Genomic DNA, 22,813 nt, shown 5'->3' on the forward strand with positions numbered 1-22,813 from the left:
ACACCAATTTAAAGAAAAACCATCATAAAACTATTGAAGTGCCTTTAAGGGTCGAATTTTAGACAGAATAAGAGTATTCGTAAAAAGAAAATGATAAACTTTATAGAAATCAAAACTATGGAAGGAACATAAATTAGTAGTACTCCAAAGATAAATAGTGAATAAAACAACCTAGAACATAGTCTGATTATAATCAAAACAATCGCTGCCCGATGCTAGAATATAGCCTGATTGTAATTAAAAATGTCAATCAACAACAACATTCAACTCAGACTTAGATATGCAAGACGTTTGTACAATACTTCACCGTTCTAGGGTTCTCTTTTCTTCTTCACCGAAAAGCTTCTTGGCAGCACTCTACACCAATTTCTCTTTCTTTTGCCAAAATTTAATCTCAGAATAAAGACCCTTTCCTTTTTGTCTTATTTCCTTAAATTAAACCTAAATTGGATTAGTCATTCCTTAAACTCTTATAATTTGTCAGCTCATGCTTAATTAAGTTCTGAATCTTTGCATGCCACGGCACCTGGAAACCGCCTCACTAATTTAGTAATTAACCCCAAGGACTTCTTCGATTTTCTACACGATCGTTTAACTGTTTACACGATCAATTAACCTTTTACATGATTGTTTAGCACGATCGTTTAACATTTTACATAATATTTAACACGATCATTTAACCCTTTACATGATCGTCTATCCTTTCATACCATCATTTAGCCTCTCATACTATCTCTTTTACACAATCTTTTATCTTCGTTTCAATTTTCTTATACGATCATTTAGCTTGTCTTACATGATCGTTTACGTTCTTGTACGATTGTTTAACCAAATCACCTTTATTAAGCAACAGGTCTTACATGTCAACTTTTAATTAGTCCCAAATTCAATTATTTGTATTTTTTCGTCATTAATTTGGTAAGTGACGTGAAAATTTATGATTGGTATAAAATTTCTTATAAAACGGTGTATCACGACCTAAACTATCGTAAATCATTCATTTATATTGTAGCATGCGATTATTTAGAAAAATATTACTCGCACGCACATGTGGTAGATTAATCGAGTGTTGTGTGGGATATTTTTGGTATTTCTCATTGTGGGCCTATAAACTTTTTCCATTTTCGAAATTATGTCTATACAGTATAAATATTTTACTAGTTTGTTATATTTTTTAAAAAATCCCATAATAATCCCATAAAAACCATATTCTTAACTAAACCCACATATTACACAAACTTAACTAATTCTCAGAAAATATACTAACATAATTAACTTAAATTTCAAGCAACAAAATAAAACCCAAAAATACTAAATCTCAAATGAAAAATCAAGATAATTAATTTGGAAATGACCTTAATCTTTTGAAAAATTGCATCAAATAACAAAAAAATTTAGAAAAAACAACTCATAGCTCCTCTTTTTTTGCATATTGCAAATATAACCAATATTAAAAAATATAACAAGTAATTAGTGATATCATATGGCTATCAAAGGGTTATCTACTTTTAAATTTGCTATTTTTACAATTTAGAAAATGTAGTGACATGAGCCCTGTTATCATAAATATTTTTGCTAGAGCCCATAATTTTTTGGTGTTACATATGTTTTTTATATTTCTTAATTTGTTTTATCTTCTTGTCTTTTTTTATTATTATTTTAATATTTATGTTTATGCATTATTTGATTTTTAAATTTCATATTTAATTTTAAATTTTCTTGTCCATTTAACAACTCATTTTTTTTCACTTTTTTTTTTTAATTTACAGTTAAATATTTAAATTTATATATTATTTTGATCTTCTAAATTTAAATATTTAATGTATTTATTTAAATATTTTCTGAATTTTAAATTTTAAATTTTGTGATATACATGTTTATATATTATTTTAAAGGTTAATTTTCGTAAACATAACAAAACATTAAAATATTTATGGTCCGTGTAACAAAATAAAGAAAATCATGATATTTTCATAAATTTCAAGTTTCCCTAGAATATCGCGAACGAATTTTTACTTCTTTTTCTTCTTATTTGTGATTTATTCATCTCTCCTTCATATTATTACTTCTTTTTCTTCATATTCCTACATGTTATTATTCGTGATTTCTTCATTTCCTCTTCTAGAATTTCTTCCTTCTTCATCATTTCTCATATTTTTTTTCCTTTTTTCACTTCTTCAAATTCCCACTCGGTAAACAATCTTTGTCATCTCTCATATATTTTCTCTTCTAGATCTAAATGATCTTGGTTCAAGATCGTGTGGCAAATATAAAAGATCTTGGTACACGATCTTAAACAAAAATCATTTAGATCTTGGTACACGATCATAAACCAAGATCATTTAGATTTAGTACATAATTGTTTAGATCTTTATACGCGATCGTGTACCAATATCTAAACAATCTTGATTCACAATCGTGTACTAAGGTTGTTTAGAATTGGTAGAAGATCATGAACCAAGATCATGTACTAATATCTAAAAGATCGTGTATAATTTCCTACACGATCGCGTATCATGATCGTTTAGAAGAATAATTACACTCGCGTGACTAGCCGATGCTGATACTACCTATACGACCGTGTATCATTTCCTACATGATCGTGTGATACACGATCGTGTATCATTACTTACACGACCGAGCATCAACATTTTTTAGAAGAAGAATTACACACTCGCGTGTTGACTGGAGCATTTTTTTTTCTTTTTATTTTCCATTGTAGGCATGTGAGCTTTTTCTATTTTCAAAATTTTTCTATAGATTGTAACTATTTTGTCGGTTTGTTATATTTAAAAAAAAAACTCCTATTTTAAATTTAAATTTATTGTTTTTACTTCCTTCCAAATTAGTTAGAATTTTACATTATATAATTTTTTTTACTAAGATATTCATTTAGATTATCTTTGATATTTTATAACCAAGACATTTACATAATAATATAATTGAGTTGAATTTAAATCAACATCATTTAAGATAAATGAATCAAATGACAAATAATATTTCAAATCAAATTTTAACGACATATGATTAATAAAATTTATTATATTATAGTCATTAGCTTTGCAACGGGATTTATGTGTATTTGATAATGTTAATATCTTATAATTTTTATATATTTTAATGAATTCTATATATTTTTTATTTTCTACCTAATTAAATTATATTTAAACTAAAAAAAATAAGTGAAAATGTTGAAAAAATAAGACAAAAAACGAAAAACAATAAATGATTATCAAACAAATGTTTTTTTGGTTTCAAGAAATAGGAAATGGAAATAGTTATTAAAATTTGATCTAAAAAGATGGAACAAAGAAAGAAAAACGAAAACAAAAACGTTATCAAATGAACCAAGATGGAGCACGAAAGTTGGAGCCACTAAACACATTCTTATTTTACTTATATGTTTGGTTGCAATTCATTTACGAGATTGTTAGATTCTTTCTATTTCTTTAATCAAATTTGTTTGATTGTGGATATTTGTTTTTCTTGATGACTCATTTTTTGATGTGGGATGTTTTTCTGATTTAGATTTCCACACCAATATTTTATCAACTTTCTTATTTGATTACAAATAAAAGTTATATAAGAATATCAATCATATATTTACACTTATTCAAAATGTGATTATTTCATTTATAACATTAGTGTATCAGTTGTATAATGCTTACTAACCATACCTTAGCTTGATGGACCAAGATTTCTCCTTGGAACCTTTTTTCTTGAGATGTGTGTGAGTGTTCTTTTTATGTGTTGGATTATTTTGTTTTGCAATATTTTATGTGTCTTAGACTTGGGTTATGAGGTCATTTTCTCTTTTAAACAAATCAACCTTTGTAAATATATACACATACTACAGTGATATACTTAATATAACTATATTAACGATGATTTGATGTATCAACACTCATTCTGGCATGCAATTTCAAATACAACATTGGTATAATAGTAGTATATCAACCCTGATTAAAAATTTTTAAGAATAACATCCATGTATAAATTGTATTACTAATTTATGTATACTATAGATACGCTCAATTGAAGGTGTATCAAAAGCTCTAATATTCCGACTACATTTTCTACCACTTTCCATTGTTTTTTAATACATGTGTCAGAAAGAGAGCGTCAAAAAGACTAGTTTTAAAAAAGTTTAGAAGTTTGATGGAAAAGTCTCTATATACTTTCCAAATAGTGATTACCAAAATTATAACCCTATCAATATTTGAAAAGAATACTTACAACCTTGCATTATGCCAAATAATATACCAGAACTTGTCATGCGACAAATTCCCCTTCCTATGACAAATTTTTCTAACTACTTTTTCAAAGATATTTTTGCTTTTTCTTGTGGGTACTATAAAAGTAGGATGTATAAAGTTAATCGCATCCGACTCACATATAACTCTTAGAAACTGTAACTACATACTAAAATTCCCTTACCATGTGCGGCTGTGTGTGCAATGCCAAATCCCATGAGGCTCAGTTCACTTTGATGCAAGTGAAATTCAATAATGCAAGTTTTTGTTTAGATCAGACTTGAAGAACAAAAATATAAGAGAATAAAAAGACTTAATTAGCCTCAGGTAAATCTGCACTCTGCAGTTTTGAGAAGGCAGAATAAAATGTCAATGGGGGGAAAACTCCATCATTATTATTCAGAAACAGATACTTCTTCACACATCCAGACACTCGGAACCCCATACCGCAATGCTACCGCATCCAAACTCACCATTTATACAATGAAATAAAAGGGATATGCATATAGTTAACCAACCAAATATCGTTGCTGCATATTAGAGAGAAACTATTTGACGCATTTGCAAGAATTCAAACTCGGAGGGGTGATGAAACCATGTACACATTGCCGTCAAGACTCTGGTGCAGGGGGACCTGTAGGTGCGGGGGGCTTCAATAGAGGTTGGAGGGCCTTCACAACGATGCTCATATTTGGTCGGAACTCAGCTTCATACTGCACGCACAATGCGGCCACAGCTGCTAGCTGCATTTCCAAATTAGAAAAGTAGATTCGTTAATCAGCTGAATGAACTCCGACCTTATATACCATTCGTTCTGTAATGAAGTACCTTTGCAACTCCTTTAGGAGGGTATTCTCCCTTAAGTCTCGGATCTACACATTGTTTTACTTTGTCCTCGCTTAGCCTTGGAGTAGCCTAAAGAAATTAAATACGTCAAACTATATTTTGGATACAAAAAGAATGAATAGAACTGTAGACAATGTTTTTGCAGCACCATGACGCAGGAAAGCTTAACAGCCTTTATGGAGCTGACATTGAGGAATTGTCTCACAAAGGTGCCTTACTTGTGCTCTTTCTGAGAACGGTGCGCAGAAATGCTTTTCAAAACACGTCCAGGAGACAAATGAGGAAAAAATTTAACAAAGAATAGACAAAACTCACCCAGGTGACTAAACTTTGCTGTCCGCGAGGCATCGTGTGATCGACAGGTTTCCTACCAGTCAAAAGCTCAAGTAGAACTACACCAAAGCTATATACATCACTCTTTTGAGTCAACTGTCCAGTCATTGCGTATCTGTAGAAAGACATAATCCACAACCATTTCTTTAGGTTTCTGGTCAGGGTAAGAATAAAGGGATATCAATGAAAAAATGAACACAAGGCCTTAGTTTGATATTTAAGCTACTTTTGATAACATTTTCAATTTTAGTTTTATGTTTTCGATTTTCATACAATAGTTATCTCATTTCATAAAGAAACACCTGCGTTCTTAATCAAAATAAGTTCAATTTTTTAATTTCTCATTTTAAAATAAGGAGTGAGAGAAAAGCTACCAACTTTTAGTCAATTTTCTGAAACAAAAACTAGTTTTATAATCTGACTATTTTATTTTTTACTTTTTGCTTTTTGGATAGTATATATATCACTTTAAAAACAGAGCTAAAAGTTAAATACGGCAAAAAAAAGGGCAAAACGAAAATATTGTTCTTATCTTTTATCAAAAGGAAATAAATGAGGCTGCCACAAACGCTGCCCAACAAAAGGAGCCTCATAGAAACTAAGTAGGACAAAAAGATCATTACTTAATGAGCTGTCCTTAAAGGACTAAAGGAAAAGAAAGGTTTATCCCACACGTAACACAATATTAGTAGTGAAAAGTGGTGTCAATAATTTTGCTCCTTTCACCCCTGATATAGGCAGAAAGACAAAAATTCCCACCTTGTATGCACTTGGATATATTTAAGAAAACTAATTGAACCGAAGTCCTAGCCAAAGGGCTCTACCATCATTATGCAAATTAATATTAGAACTTTCAAGACAATTTATCATGGCTTGAACAAATTCTCAAAAGCATAAACTCTCCTAAACTATCTATCTAAAGGTTTTCATACAATTAACCAAGAACGAGATAAGAGAGTTTTAGAAACATTACTCTGGAGCATGGTAACCGAAAGTTCCCAAAACTCGAGTTGAATGAAGACGGGCGGCCATATCAGGGGCTTGGTTGGAGAGGTTAAAATCAGCTACCTTAGCTTTAAAATCCTCGAAGAGTAGCACATTGCTGGACCTGATATCTCGGTGTATAATTGCAGGTTGGACCTTTTCATGCAAGTACTCCAGCCCTTTGGCTGAATCAACTGCAATTCTCACCCGCTGCATCCAATCAAGCACTGGACCAGGTTGTGCTCCTTGTACTCCCTTCCTTCCTTCAATCATGAAGAGGACTTGTATCAGTTGCCTGATCAATGATCAGTAACAAGCAACATATTCATATAGAAAAAGAGGATGGGATACCATGTAAGACATCATGCAAAGATCCCATGGTTGCATATTCGTAAGCCAAGACACGAAGATTTCCTTCAACACAATACCCAAGCAATTCAACAAGATTTTCATGTTTCAATCTTGATACTGTAGAAACCTGGCAGTCATGATATAAAAGACCATATATTTGGTCAAGAAAATGGGAAATTAAATTTAGTTAAAGGTAAGAGAGTCGTGGAAATATTTTTCCAATATCTAACAAACCTGAGTCAAAAACTCAACGTTACTGTCAGGCTCAGAAGAAACATCAAGCTTCTTTACAGCCACATTTTTCCCATTATTCAAGGTTGCATAATAAACTCTACCATAAGAACCTTCTCCAATCAACGCTTTGGACCCGAAATTATCAGTTTTTTCTTTCAGTTCTTCCAGGGAGAGCGTAGGCACTTCAATTGGTAGTGCTGCCTTCTGTGCCTCAGCTTTTACAAGAGCTGGCACTTTTGAGTCCCTTAGGTGACCTAAATGCATGAAATATAGTACAGCTTCAGTGGAACAAACATATTCAGAAGATGGATGAGGGAAGAGAAATGAGCAGGGATACACTATTGTTCTAAAAAGTGCCCAATTGGATGAACAAGCCAATAAAATTTCAAAAGACATGCATAAAAGAGCAAATGTGTTGAGCCAATCGGGAACTACAAAAGAAAAAATATACATACATATAGGAACAGGAAGTTGGGACAAAAAAGCATATTATAGACCTGACTTAAGACAATAGGGGAAAAAAGAAGATATATACACATATATTATACCTCTTTTTGTGCAGTCTGCAGAGTCAGGGGCTTGGTAACATCTCCTAGTCTAATGCTAATGAGTAGCTAACGAGTGTTGAGTGCAACAGAGCTTTGATTAATGCAAAAGAGTGCATGCACGTGAACAAACTAAGTCTAAAAGACTCGCACCAATCTTCAGAGTAGGTAAGCAGAGTAAATATCTTTACAACACACAAAATGAACCAAATAGAAGTTAGCGAACTACACCTGTTGGGTTGGCCATTTGGAGTAGACTCTTATATATACATACATATGACATATGCAACTTTTCATTGAATAAATATTTCTGTATTTATAGCCTAGCTAGAATGCTTCATGATTGGAAGGCAGTTCTTCATCAGTTTTCTTCGGGGGAGAGAGTTCTTGACCCTCTGCCTCTAGCTTGTATTCTTTTTGTGATTAGTCCAATAGCCTCTTATAATTTTAGAAATAAAATAGGGGCAAACTTTTACAGATCAACGTTTTTCTCCTATTTCCAAATATTAAGACCCACATAACCAGGAAAGTCCAATAGCATCGACCAGCATGATACAGAACACTGTATAAATAAATGTTCAAGTATGTGCCAAAAAAAATGATCCTCAAAACAATTTGTCTGCTAAAGAGGTTCATCAGTTTGAAAATGTTAGCATGTAAGAAAGTATTACATAGTAGATCAAAGTATATGCTACTGGTTGAAGAACCTTGATCTTATTGAATATCACCGTCAATTGCCAAATGGTAAATTTACTTGATCCTCATCAAGAGTTAACTAGATTCATTCTTTGCTAGACAGATTCTTCATTTCAAAATCATGAGATCACCTTCTAGATGATTCTAGAGCTTCAAGACTGAACAGAATTTATCAAATGAGAGATTTTCTCTTTAAAAGCGTCAAAATGAAGGTTTAGGGTTTTGGCCTGTTTCTTCCAGGCCAAACATAGTCCCAGAGCAGCTTCTTGAATTTGAATGAAGGGCATTTATTCCACTATGTTTTTTCCCATTCAACCCCCCCCCCCCCCCCCCCCAAAAAAAAAAAAATTTAAAAGTATTCTTGTAAATGACCAAAAGAAAACAAAAATTGAATTGTAATTATGCATATTACACAAAGAACCACAAAATATGGTGTCAAACATTCCCTCAAGTTGATTTTCAATTCCACCACACCACTTATCATATTCAATCACTTCATAATGTACTTTTTATTAGATCCAATTCTCTGAACCTCACTTTGTTTTTCAGGTTGACTTCATCACTTCCATCAAATATATGTGCATATGTCTTTGCTGAATAATACTAGCTTAGATAATATAATATAAGATAGTCAAGAAATTTGGAGATTTTCTAATATTATTCGTGTATTTGGTAATCATAATATTTGAAGGATAATTGAACCAACAAGGTGTTTTGTAAGATATGAGTCCATGACCTCTTGCCTAATTCCAGGAACCGATTTTGCATCCATCCCCAAACTTTCATATTTAATTGATTGACGGGCTTTTTTCTTTCTCATTAAAATTATCTCGACTCATAGTTAAAGTGGATATAAATAAAATACTAGCTAGGAGATACACAACATTCCCTCTTCTTTCACATTCATAAAGTAGCTAAGAAAACTAACCATCTCCGAAATTACTGGGGTTTTTCAGGTGTTCATTTTCAGTTGATTGATTAGTCTCTTCAACTTGACAAAAACAACAAAGCCACTTGCGCATCCTCACTTTCTTCCTTCGATATTGATAATCCTCAGTATTGTTATCTGGATGTAATAAGTAACCAAGAGGAGGGGCATAAGCCTGCATAATGATAGCACAGTTTCACTAAGAGTGTAACAACAGTGGTCTTTAGTAAATTTTCATAGTTATAACAAAAGAAATACTAGTGATTGCACAAGAACAATAGTATTTTACCTTACTAACAATGGGGGGAAAACAGAGCAAAAAATGGAAATCTTGTGCATGTTATGCATAAAGTAAACAAGTGGATTTAAAATTTTAAAGTACATCCCAAAAGGAGTAGATTGAACAAGCATTAAATTTTAACTTGTATTCTAGACCTTCACTAGAATAATAGGAGTCCACCCATTAAGAGCTTGAACTTCTTGGATTAGACACAAATCTCAATATCCAACCCAAAGTTAACTACTTGACGATGCCTAAATTTATAAATACCCCTTGCTCTCACAAACAAAATAATCTTTTAGACAGGTTATATCAACAGTAATAAACTCGTCGAGTGTGTTCTATCTAGCTTGCTAACCAAGCAGTTGGAAAATGGTTGTATAGCTACGACTAATGGTTCTCTAGACAACATTTTATTTCTTTTGAGTAGGTAACAACAGAGATTTCTCTTCTTTAGTTTTGTTTCTTGTTCTCTACACAACTTGATGTCATTGAAAAAACACATATCATCTGATTGGCTAAACAAAACTATTTGGATGAAAATCAATTTATTATTACTATTTATCAGCCTCGAGATGTTCCAGAAACTAACACTACAACGTCAAATAAGTTTAAATTAGAGAGAATTGACAAAAGTAATCTTTTACTGGGAGAATTTTTTTCAAAGAAGAAAAGGAATAAAGTGATTACAGAATTGAGGAATGATCTTTAAGAATAATAAAAGAAACAATTAACGAAATGGACTTCGGAATAGAGAAGGAATAAGAAGCCATAATCGCCTCAAGAGATGGATGATTCATACCACTAGCAAATGCCTATGAGAATCAGTCTTCCATCGAGAAAGCAAGAGAAATTCAAAATAAGAATGAAATACGCAGCAACCGAAAGAAGAAGTGTAAGAATAAGAAGAAAATCCCCAATTCAGGATGAACCCAAATAAAAAATTACATCCATACGCCATATGAAACAATCAAAGAAAGGAAACTCAGCAGAAATTGACCCAAGAAAGAAAAAAAACGAAATCTTGAAATCCCAACTGAATATAAGAAGTAAAAAGGAGAAATTGGTACCAGAAATGAACAGATTGGAAAGCAAACAAGCACAAAATTTAAAATTAAAAAACAAAAAAAACAGAAATTGTGAAAGAACGAAGAAGAGAGAATAGGAAGTACCTGTAGATGGTTATGGGCTGGATGAATTAGAGGAAGAAGCGAAAGAACAACAAAGAAACAGATGAGAATGGATGGGGTTTTTTCTTTTTCTTTTTCTCTGGAAGGATTTTGAGTATTTTGGATTTCGATTCAAGGCGAAGCAAAAGAACAAAAGCAAAAAAAAAAAAAAAAGAGAATGACAGAGAAGCAAACGCCGACGCCAAGCTGACAACTCTCTCTTTCTTCCTTTTCTATCTCAAACTTTTGAGTCTGAATTTCTCAAAACTTTTTCTTTTCATAAATCAAAGACACGGAGAAACTGGACGAAAGAAACAGACAAAAGCACTCACTTTTTTTTCTCTCATTATTTTTTCTATTTTTTTAATACAAATGATATTCATATACCAATTAAGTTAAGCGTAGATACCTCGATTTAGACAAAATGTTCTTGGGACAAAGTTCTTGGGAAATTGCCAAAAATAGGTTAAAAAAAGAGATTTAAATGAATTTTGGGACAAGTTTTCAAAAGAAAGACTTTTAGGACAATTTGGGTGTGAATAGACAAAAATGCCCTTCATTAAATTTCTATCGCTCTCTATTGATTGTTTCGCCTACCCACGTTCGCTTTCCCTTCTCTTTCGCATAGAACACCTGAAGTAAAAAAAAAAAAAACATCTCCTTTCTTTGGCTTTTCAAATTTCCCGCTCTGCTCTTCGAAGATACTCCGACTGTTCGTCTGTCGTCGGTCCTCCAGTGCATTTCGTCGCTTCTCCTTTTCGAACCTAAGAATCAACTTTGAGCGTGTTCTCTTATTTCAGTGAGTTTTATCTGTAACCCATTTTCAATATATTTGCTTTTTCTTGGCTTGAATCATGACATCGACTTCAACATCGACCGACGGACCCTTCTACAAGATTAATCCTTCCCATCATTTTTATTCCCTAGTAAGCTGTTTGTCTCATTTGGAAAAGACAACACATAATATTAAGGCCAAACTCAAACCCGATCAATTAGCCTTATTTAGGAAAACAAAGTTTGGGCACTTTTTGGACCTAAATATTGTCTTCAATGGGCCACTCATCCACTACTTACTGTTAAGGGAGGTGGAAGATGAAGGAAAGGATTCTATAAGTTTCCTACTAGGGGGCGTTGTTTGTACTTTCGGTAGGAGAGAGTTTAACATCGTAACTGGACTATGGGGTCCTAAAGAGGACTATATTCAGTTGGGTGGGAACAGTCGACTGTTGGAGAAGTTTTTCAAAGACAAGGACTGTGTTTACGTTAGCGACTTAGAAGATATATTTTTGGAATACGAGGGTGATGACGATGATATCGTCAAATTAGCTTTAGTCTACTTTATAGAGATATCTTTGTTGGGAAAAGATAGGCGAACCAAAGTGGACATTGGTTTTTTGAAGATTGCTGATGATTGGAATTCATTTAATAATTATGATTGGGGTCGGATTGTTTTTGTACGCACGCTAAGTGCATTGAAAAGAGCCTTGGACAAGCAATATGCCAAGGGAAAGAAGAAATCAACACAGACAAAAAAATATACTATCAATGGATTTCCGCATGCATTACAGGTATTTGACTTCTTACTTCTTACTTCAAAACTTTAAAAAGATCGTTTAGTTATTTGAAACGATCGTTTAGTTATTTGAAACGATCGTTTAGTTATTTTAAACGATCGTTTAGTTATTTTAAACGATCGTTTAGTTATTTTAAACGATCGTTTAGTTATTTTAACGATCGTTTAGTTCTTTTTAACGATCGTTTAGTTATGTTAAATGATCGTATAGTTGTTTTGAAACGATTGTATAACCACTTGTTTATATATCTATATATATCTTGTGGCACTTTCTAAACTTGTTTGTCAAATGTGGAATAGGTTTGGGCATATGAGTCTATACCAACCATCATTGGATGTGGTGTAGATAAAGTAAACGATCATGCCATACCACGAATGCTGAGGTGGGTGTGCCAACAATCACCAAAGTCCCAAACTATAAGCCAGGTGTTTGACTCGCCAATGGTAAGTAGCAAGCAATAGTAACTTACTTAAGGATCGCGTGATTTTGTGCTTATTTCTTTGTCCTAAATACATTTGCCTTTTTCTATTTGCAGTTTATAATTAAGGCGGTCATTGAGATGACACCTGAAGAGGAGCAATTGAAAATTGCTTCAGGTGAACTTTTTGAAAACTTCCGCTCATCTACCATTATTCAGTCGAAGAATGGTGGTTCAAAAAGAGTACGAGAAGTTGTTAACGATGAAGATGAGTTGAAAAAGAGTAAGAAACAGAAGTCCAAGATTAAGATGAAAAAGGCTATTCGAAATCTCCAAGATCGAGTAGCGGTTGTTGAAGGCCAACTTAATACTATAAAATCCGATATTGACGAATTGAAGGGCCTGATGTCAACCATATTGAAGCACATTGGACTTCAAAGAAAGGTTAGGAATGAAACTGTTAAGTGTATTCACGTTAGTTGTTTCATATTTGGTAACCATGTTCTCGCTAATTCATTTTGAGGTTCCATAGGGTGACGAAGGGGACCACAAGGTGTCCGAAGGCTTGGAGGATGAACACATTGAAGTTAAAAAGAAGGTTTGGTTCCATGTTCATGCTAATATTGATGTTTAATTTCTATCATTATATACACTAATGCATTATGAGCTTCCATAGGGTGACGAAGATGTGTTGGAGAAGAAGGTTGATATTGGTTTAGAGGAGCCAATAGATGTCGTTGACGATGAGGACGTCATAGAGATAGAACCATTTCTCACTCAACGACCACACGTTCGGCCCGCCCGTAGGAAGCGTGCAAGTGTTTACCTATCAACCCCATTCACAACTCTACCTAAACGGTCTCTGACATCAACCACCAGCACCTCTGAGTCTGAAGCAATTGTTTATGATCCTATGCACAAAATACTTGACGTCCATTTAGATAGACTTCGAGCGTGGATTACAGACAAGCGTACAGACGATGAGCTGCGTGAAACCTTTCATGGGAAAAAATCGAAGGCTTTTTTCAGAGACTTGTTTATGTGTCGCCGGTGGTTGTCGGATGAGGTATGGGATTATCTTATCATTTATGCAATTATAATTTTATCATTGTTATGGTTCTATACATTTACTGCTTACTTTTGTTTGTATTAGCATTTGGATGCACTTTTTCTTTTCATTCGCTTGAAGATTAAGGCAGCCGGGATACCTTCTTCTCAGAACTTCACAACTGCGGACACAATCTTTATGGTTTGTAATCGTCTCGTTACTTTATGTATGTATTTGCGTTTGATATTTGTCTTTCGGTCTGATATTTGCGTTTGTATGTTTTTCTTTGCAGCGCATTTTAGTTTCGAAGTGGCCCCTATACAAAGAATGTATTAAAGAGAATCGCCCGTTTGACTGGGACGAAGAGTATAGGTTGGTTGACTATGTTGTCGGGTCAAAAGTGGACTTCCAAGATCCTTGGGCAAGTGTTGATTACGTTTACTCTCCATTCAATGTCCATGGCAACCATTGGGTTCTATTATGCTTGGATTTGGTAAGTTGTCAAGTGAAGGTATGGGATTCGCTTCCGTCACTTACAACTGCCGAAGAGATGACAAACATATTACTGCCCATTCGACAGTTGGTGCCAAAGTTGTTAGATAGTACTGGCTTCTTTGATAGGAGAGGTAGATCATCGACATACAAGGAACCTTGGCCAGTTGTCATTGTTGACCCAATTCCACTTCAACGAAATAATTGTGATTGTGGCGTATTCGCAATTAAGTATTTTGAGTACATAGCTGCTGGTGTTGGTTTAGATACATTATGTCAAGAAAACATGTCATACTTTAGAAAACAATTAGCATTTCAAGTATGGACCAACACTCCTATGTATTGAAATATTAACATAAATCACAAGTATCAATTGGCTGTTCTATTATTGTGTATGTTGCATTTCAATTAGTATCAATTGACATTTCAATTAGTAGTATCGATTATTCTCTATGTTGCAAAACTACTTGTAGCTAAACGATCGCTGAATTTTTTTATGATTTTAAGAATATCGTTTAGACTTTACCAAACGATCGTTTAGACTGTACCAAACGATCGTTTAGACTTTACCAAACGATCGTTTAGACTTTACTAAACGATCGCTTAATATTTTGACGTTTATTAAGAAGATCGTTTAGACGTCGTTTATTAAGAAGATCGTTTACACTTACCGAACGATCGTTTAGACTTTACCAAACGATCGTTTAGACTTTACTAAACGATAGCAAATCCAATGTCTACAAAGAAAAAATAAACGATCGTTTAATGAATGAAAGGAGAGGATAAGCGATCGCATAAGAAATGTACATGTGATCGTTTACGTAGTAAGCGATCGTGTAATATTAACTTAACGATCGTTTAGTTAATAGAAGCGATCGTTTAGTTAATAGAAGCGATCGTCTATCAAATATAAGCGATCGTTTGGGAAGAGTACTTACGTCTCCATGTACCCATGTGTTTTCTTCAAGCTGTCTGAAAAAGTCTTTCTTTCTGGTTGTGGAGACTACTTTCCTTTCTTCATGGGTTGTTTTTCTTGATTTTTTCCATTGCAAGTATTCCTTCCATAATTTTGGATCCACTTTCCACATCGGATTATATGGATCTACTTCTCTGATTTCCACATCTGGGACAGGTGTTGTAGATACTGATATGATCTGAGCAGATGTTGTGGGTGGATTACCTTGTTCATCTTCATGTTGCACCTCTTTATTTGCTATTTTACATAGCTTTCTTCTCTTTATTGGTTTTTCTTCCACATCTTTATCAGGCACAGTTACTGGTTCTTTTTCAACCAAAGTAACTGCTTCATCATTTTTTTTCATCTCAACCTGTTTTTTTGTTGTTTCCTGCAATGTAATCGTATTAAACAAGTAACAAACTATTCATTCAAACGACTACAAATTTGTTGTGTATACATACCAGTTGAGATTCTTCATTTACAATTTGTACAGTTTGATCCATTGGAGCCAATTCACAAAGTGCAAGAGGTTGGCTCACATATGGAAGGGTAGTAATCATCTGTGGCAGGTCTGATTCTTTCTGAATTTGATGACTTAGACTATCCGATATATCTCTTATAGTCATTAGCAAGTCTGCATCCCTACCGTCTATGCTTATATCACTACCACGTTCCTCTTCATGTTCCCTAAACAAAATGAGAAGAAACATGAGAATAAGAAAAAAAAATACAATTGTTAGGTATTTATAAACTAGTAAACAATGAATGAAATGTTAACCTTTGGGTTTCCTCTTGACGTTCAGTATGTTGTTCTTCAGTAGGTTGTTGTTGAGTATGTTGTTCTTGAACAACATACTCATTGTCATTCTGATCAGTATGATCATTCCCTTGATTTTCAGTTTGATTCTAACAAACAAATAAAAACGAACATAAAATTAAAAAAATAATGTATTGTTAAACCATCGTGTATATAAAAGTAACCGATCGCGTAACTTTGATAAACGATCGTCTATCGAAGTTAAACGATCGAGTAACTTTGATAAACGATCGTCTATCAAAGTTATACGATCGTTTATCTAATGTATGATGAAAACAAATTTTACCTGGACCAATCTCTCCAGCATCTGCTTCATTTCATACAGCTCCAATGACTGCTTTGTGATTGTGTCATCCATCCTACAGACTATAGAAGTCAGTGTGGATAAATCCTTACGAACTTCTTTTATTTCCTTCTTCAGTTTCTTGTAGGATTTTGAATGACTTCGTTCTTCTTTGTCATTGGACTTCTTTGATCTGAAATGTTTCTTCTTGGTGATTGGATGCATTTCAGACTCCTCAGCCACTGTTTGACTTTGTTCCCTTTGGGGTGAGAGTTGTTCTCTTTGTGGAGATGAGTCTGATTGCTCCAATGATTTGTTGTTCATTGCTCCAATGGATTCATCCTCCTCCATTTGCATGTTATCATCCCCTCGAATTCGACTCTCCATGAAAGCCTTCTCTTGGGTTGACATCTTGAGTTTAGGTTGAACAACAGTCTGCAATGTAATTGTATTATTGGATTGTGTAATTATATTAAACGATGACTGACAGGTTTTACTTACATTTTTGTTGTCGAATATGTTATTCTGCAGCATTTTGTAAGATGGAGCTTGTGTACAATTCCATCTCAATATCCTTGGGATTAATCCCTTACTGTTTCTTGTGGCCAGGTGCTCATTTGCGGTTGAGAGTACTTCATAAGCCCACACCTACAACATTTAAACAAATATGTTAAACTTTGATGTTCAATTGGCATTTACTTAAAGTGTATGAAGAAATAAAAATCACCTGAAAAGCAAGGACGTAGCCTTTGATGTTATAGTATGACACTGCTTTGGAACTTCGTGTCTTCTTCAGCTCGTATGCTTCTTTTTTGCCTTGGAGACTTGTCTTTAAACTGTTGAGCAGACGAGTGTAGAAGAAAGTTGACCAATCGAAGCTTTTAAATGCTTCTTCATCATCAACTCTTCCCAAAATGTCCATGTCAAACTGTGTTTTCTTATCCTTCCCGACCATCACAGTTTCTATAAAGACGGCCAAGGCGACCTTCACAGCATCGTCATCATTTGTAAACTCAAAATTCTTGAAAATTTCCTCAATTTCCAAGCATGTTATTACTTTCTTATTTTCTGATCCGAATAGAAGACTTTGCAGTCGCTTGCTATCGCAATCTTTCTCCAATGGATTGTTTGTTGGCCACAATCCAGTTATGATGTTGAATTCCTTTTGGGTAAAACGGACGTTCTTCCCTAAAACCGAGAAACAGATTCCATCTGCGTTACCGTCTTCAGGTATCTGCCTCAGCAAGAAATGATGGATCAACTGGCCGTTGAATACCATGTTCACATTCAGCAATGGACCAAAAATTGTTTTTTCGAACATTTGCAGCTGGTCCTTGGTCAGTTTATCCTTAATAAGACTGCCAATCTTGTGCACTTGGCATGACACAGTGGCAGGGAAATACTTTTCGCTAGGTACAGCCATCCTGAAATGAATATAATATATTGAAGACAGAAGTCGAACCCGAAACCCTAAACGCTTCACAATAATAATATAAGAACACAGTGATAGTTTTTGAAGACAGAAGTTGAAACGTTTGAAATATAAACAAAGGAAAAGTGTAACGTTATAGTAGGAAAAGTTCGGGAAAATACCTTTTAACGTTGACGAAAACTATGGACTGAGACAAAAATGGTCTGAGAGAACAATGGACTGAGAGAAAACGAAGGTGTGATCAGTGCGGTTGTGTATTGCGTAGTGACGAAAAACGAAAAGTGAGAAGGCGGAACGTATATATATATCGGTCGTTTTTACCAAAGGGGCAATATTGTAAATTCGCATACTTTTTTTGAAATGTTGAATCGCGGTTGTAAACAATTCGCGGGTGTCTTTCGTTGTTTCAAAAGATCGTTTAGTTTATGTAAACGATCGTTTAGTTTTTTATAGTCGATCGTTTAGTTAATTTCAAACGATCGATTGGTTGTTTTAAACGATCGTTTAGTTTTGTTCGACCAATCGTTTAGTTTTGTTTAACTGATCGTTTAGTTAATTTCAAGGTATCGATTGGTTGTTTTAAACGATCGTTTAGTTTTGTTTGACCAATCGTTTAGTTTTGTTTCACGGATCGTTTAGTTGTTTTCCAACGATCGATTGGTTGTTTTAAACGATCGTTTAGTTTTGTTCGACCAATCGATCGTTTAGTTTTGTTTAACCTATCGTTTAGTTGTTTTCAAACGATCGTTTGGTTGTTCTTAACCGATCGTTTAGTTATTTTTAAACGATCGTTTACATATTTTTAAACGAACATTTAGTTATTTTTAAACGATCATAAAACCAGTGTTTGTGTTCTTAAATGAATAAGTCAATCGTTATTTTCGTCTTCTTCATCCATTTGGACGCACAGAAAGTAAGAATGTTGGGACAAATCATTAAGAAAACACATCATTAACAAACATTCATTAATTAGTGTAATACTTGGTACATTGGTAGGGAAATTTCTAATCTTGTATGCTCGACTTGTCGGTATATGAAATTGGATTGGTACACGTTAATCTGTTGTGACCTATTTGTTTACACCGACCACACTTATGCAATTTCGGAGCTTCACCAACACTTGGAATCCTCTTTTTCTTCGGTCGACCAACTCTTTTGACTACTTTTGGAGGTAAAACAGTCATATGTACGTAGTCTTCGCTTGTCTTCCAATCTGACTGATTCCCAACTGGGTAGACGGCCTCCGCATATGCAGCCAACAAACATTCATTAGTGTAATAATTAGCACATAAACTATAAACATTTATATTACGAACCCGTGCTGCAGCAATGGCATGTGAGCATGGTAGTTGCTCAGCTTGAAACTCCTTGCAAGTGCATTCTTTAGTCTGAAGGTTTACGACCTCCTCCTTATCTAAATCTTTGACATGAAATTGGTAACAGTCAATTGGGTTGACCTTCATTGTCAAAGCTCCTTCTTGTTTCTTTTGAATAACTAACTCTGCCCATTTGGTCAATGTAGACGTCACTTTAATGCCTTCTTCTCGACGCTCCCAAAACCAACGTTGTAGCAAAGCTCGAACATTTTCAAGGAATGAAGCAATAGGCAAATCTCTAGGTTCTTTCAGTATAGAATTCATGGACTCCGCTATATTTGTTGTCATCATGTTATACCGTCTTCCTGGGCAGTGAACACGAGACCATCGTGCTATTCCAACATCATTTAAATATTTCCCTGAACCATTAGGAAATGAAAGAAGATGTCTCCACGCTTCAACAAACGTTGATTCACGATATGTTCTCGATGCATTATAAAACAAAGTAGCAACCGTGTCATTCTTATATTTATCATGCAAATTTTGACTCAAATGTTGGACACAAAGGCCGTGGAATGCAGATGGGAAAACTGATGAAATACCCTTGGCGAAGCATGTTTTCCGATCTGTCACAAAGCCTAGATTAGGCACCTCCCCTATTGCACCTTTCAATTTTTCTAAGAACCACTGTATTGAGTCATCTGTTTCTCTATCAACTACTCCAAAGGCTAGAGGATAGATCTGATTGTTACCATCTAAACAAACGGCCACTATCAACTGACCCCGATATTTGTTCTTAAGAAATGTTCCGTCCATGACTATGACCGGTCTAATGCAATTTAAGAATCCTCTAACACATGCACCAACAGCCATAAAAAGATATTTAAAGAAACGATCATCTTCGAGTTCCATGTGAAATATTGTACCTGAATTTGTAAATTTGAGTGCTTCACCATATCTACGCAAAAGATTATATGACTCTTCAGGAGACCCTCGCACTCGTTCATATGCATTTTCTCTGGCACGCCATGCTTTCTCATAACTCATATTTATGCCATAGTCTTGCCTCATGTCTTCTATGATATCACGTGGTTTGTATATGCGACCGGGCCCCTTGAATTTGGACTTGATTAATTCTCCAACAACCCAAGATTTTGCTTGCCTATGGTCACGATTCAAAAACTCAAGAGAACATGAATGAACTTTCACATACTTTTTAATCTTGAATATATTTGAATCCTTCAGTCTAACCGCTCGCAATCTCCAACCACACTTGTTGTCGATGCATCTAACGAAAAGAACCTCTTTTGTAGACTTTTTTACTACAAACTGAAAATTTTTTTTCATTGCCAACACACTTAATCTCATTGACAAATCTCTCTTGCAAAAAAATATTTGTCCTACATCCAACTCTTCACTTGTAGAGCTTTCTTCCGACCAGCCACTTCCTTTTGTCTTCAACTTCCGACTAGAGGACCTGTAGTCAACTTTACCTTTTCCTTTGCAATCTTTTGTAGGAGCATCTCTTTGTTCTGGGATGTCAAACAATTCATTGTACATCTCAACTGACTCCAATGTAAAAGTATCATCTATTGAATGATATGACTCATATGATTCCCATATAGCCGAATTGGTCCCTATCATGTTATGACACAAGCCACCCTCGACTTCACCAATATCAACTTCATTCTCATCTAATCTATCCATTCCAATTGGAGGAGGATGAGGGTTTAAATTTTGAACTTGGTTGCTCCCAGATACTGAATTGTAATCTTTGTTTAACACTTTCATGCTTCGATTGCTTGTAGGCTCAAACGATAGGTATAGGGGGACCTCCAATGGATTTTCACTAAGAATATAAAACTTCAAATCACGGTCATTGCTTAACTCAAATGGAGGAGCTTCCTTTTCCCCTTTGATCTCATATATACATCTTATCTTTATGTCAAACTTTGTAGGGTCAACTTCTGCAAGGTCATATAGTTCAGACTGTAAATCTTTGTGTGTTATTTCTTTAGGGACAACAATGCCTTTTAACACTCCTCCTTCATATTTTCTTCGTCCCTCATCCCATTCACCACCGTGACGCACTAAAATCCGAACATGTGCCATCCTTAAACTACCTTAAGTACTTTTGTATCTTAAAAAATTGATTTGAACTTAAGAACCTACAAAATGCGTGCAAGATGTAAAGAAATGAATTAGGAGGTGTACCAATTTGATTTTGAAATAAATAGTGGAAGTTTGGAACGTGCGAGATGTGTGCGAGATGTGTGCGAGATACGTGCGAGATGTGTGCGAGATACGTGCGAGATAAAGCATGAGGGCCTAAGAGAGTTACTAAACATGCAAAGAATAGCTCTAAATGGATTAGGAGGTGTACCAAGTTGATTTTGAAATAAATAGTGAAAGTTCGGAACGTGCGAGATGTGTGCGAGATACGTGCGAGATACGTGCGAGATAAAGCATGAGGGCCTAAGAGAGTTACTAAACATGCAAAGAATAGCTCTAAATGGATTAGGAGGTGTACCAAGTTGATTTTGAAATAAATAGTGAAAGTTTGGAACGTGCGAGATACGTGCGAGATAAGTGCGAGATAAAAAAAAAATGCGAGATAAAAAAAAAAAACCTTAATTCCTTCTATTCCTATTGCTTACTCCTCCTCTATTTGATCCAACTAAATCCTCATCCTCTAGTTCAATTCATTTTTCACTAGCCATTGAACATTGAACTTTCTAAGAACCTAAAACCAAAATTTGACTAAACTAATTTACGGCAAATAAGTCCAATTCCAAAAACCAGACAATTACGGATGAAAATAGCACCAAATACCCTAACAAACATTTACTTACAGCAGATAAATTGAAAATCGGTTATACATGAAACTCACCTAAATAAGACGCTCGAAGTTGATTGAATGGTCCGAATAGGAGCGACGAAATGCACTGGACAACGACCGACGAAGGGCAAGCGACGAAGGGCAAGCGACGAAGGGCAAACGACGATGGGCAAGCGACGATGGGCAAGTGACGATGAACAACTGACGATGGCCGGAGTAGGTTCAAGTGTTCTACACGAAAGAAAAGAGAAGGGAAACGGAACTATACGCGAAAGAGAACGAATCAGAGAAGGGAAGGGAAAGCAACGTGGAAGAGGGAAAGGAAAGGAAGGGCATTTTTGTCTATTCACACCCAAATTGTCCTAAAAGTCTTTCTTTTGAAAACTTGTCCCAAAATTCATTTAAATCTCTTTTTTTAACCTATTTTTGGCAATTTCCCAAAGTTCTTATCCATGCAAATATTTTATAAATTTAATATCGAGTCTTTTACAAAAATATAACAAAGTCTCAAAATATTTAAACGGAACAATTTCGAAAACGAAAAAAATTCATAGAACTCACCACATAAAATACAAAAAATGATCCATCATTAATTGGACCTTTTATATAAACATAGTAAATAAGAAAAATATTTAGATATATATGGTTGTTTTGAAAATATTTATTATAATATTGTAGTTTTTAATAGGTCTGGTCTTCAACGTAATATATTTGGTAACGTCATCTGGTAGTTTAATTATTGAATACACGATTGTTTAGATTTTTCTATAGATCGTTTAGATTCCAAATAAACTTTTTTTTTTTCAAAATTTGGTATAAGATCGTTCATATTTGTCTAGATTTGGGTTCCAAATCTAATCGTTTAGATTTGGGGTTACAAATCTAAAATTTGTTTTTTCAAAATTTGGTATACGATCGTTTAGATTTTGCTATCGTTTAGATTTAGCTACAAGATCGTTTAGATTTGGCTCACGATTTTTTTCAATATTGTTTATAATCTTTTAATTTTGGTTACTG

General features: G+C 34.4%; 2 protein-coding genes across 2 annotated transcripts; one reads left to right on the top strand and one right to left on the bottom strand.

The window, feature by feature from the left end:
- Positions 1–4,549: 4,549 nt before the first annotated feature.
- On the bottom strand, positions 4,550–10,897 carry LOC103488653 (PTI1-like tyrosine-protein kinase 1). The gene is made up of 8 exons (XM_008447471.3): positions 10,623–10,897; positions 9,171–9,345; positions 7,002–7,255; positions 6,768–6,894; positions 6,406–6,679; positions 5,415–5,547; positions 5,082–5,168; positions 4,550–4,996 (listed from the first exon to the last, which is right to left on the bottom strand). The coding sequence occupies exons 2-8, from the start codon at positions 9,262–9,264 to the stop codon at positions 4,865–4,867; spliced, it is 1,101 nt and encodes a 366-aa protein (XP_008445693.1). The 5' UTR covers positions 9,265–9,345; positions 10,623–10,897; the 3' UTR covers positions 4,550–4,864.
- Positions 10,898–12,752: 1,855 nt separating this feature from the next.
- LOC127148540 (uncharacterized) lies at positions 12,753–14,539 on the top strand. Its single transcript, XM_051082606.1, has 5 exons — positions 12,753–13,055; positions 13,144–13,209; positions 13,288–13,677; positions 13,765–13,860; positions 13,952–14,539. The coding sequence occupies exons 1-5, from the start codon at positions 12,753–12,755 to the stop codon at positions 14,495–14,497; spliced, it is 1,401 nt and encodes a 466-aa protein (XP_050938563.1). The 3' UTR covers positions 14,498–14,539.
- The last annotated feature ends 8,274 nt before the right edge of the window (positions 14,540–22,813 follow it).

This window comes from Cucumis melo, chromosome 3 (genome assembly GCF_025177605.1).
Source record: "Cucumis melo cultivar AY chromosome 3, USDA_Cmelo_AY_1.0, whole genome shotgun sequence".
In the NCBI taxonomy this organism is placed as follows: domain Eukaryota; kingdom Viridiplantae; phylum Streptophyta; class Magnoliopsida; order Cucurbitales; family Cucurbitaceae; genus Cucumis; species Cucumis melo.

What these genes read in the sequence shown, in the direction of transcription:
- LOC103488653 (XM_008447471.3), bottom strand. Translation starts at nt 9,264, where the DNA reads ATGCGCAAGTGGCTTTGTTGTTTTTGTCAAGTTGAAGAGACTAATCAA. An exon ending in AGCAAAGTTTAGTCACCTGG is followed by an intron (nt 5,169 to 5,414) that starts GTGAGTTTTGTC and finishes TAATTTCTTTAG; the next exon opens with GCTACTCCAAGGCTAAGCGA. An exon ending in CTCCTAAAGGAGTTGCAAAG is followed by an intron (nt 4,997 to 5,081) that starts GTACTTCATTAC and finishes TTGGAAATGCAG; the next exon opens with CTAGCAGCTGTGGCCGCATT.
- LOC127148540 (XM_051082606.1), top strand. Translation starts at nt 12,753, where the DNA reads ATGACACCTGAAGAGGAGCAATTGAAAATTGCTTCAGGTGAACTTTTT. An exon ending in ACATTGAAGTTAAAAAGAAG is followed by an intron (nt 13,210 to 13,287) that starts GTTTGGTTCCAT and finishes GAGCTTCCATAG; the next exon opens with GGTGACGAAGATGTGTTGGA. An exon ending in GCCGGTGGTTGTCGGATGAG is followed by an intron (nt 13,678 to 13,764) that starts GTATGGGATTAT and finishes TGTTTGTATTAG; the next exon opens with CATTTGGATGCACTTTTTCT.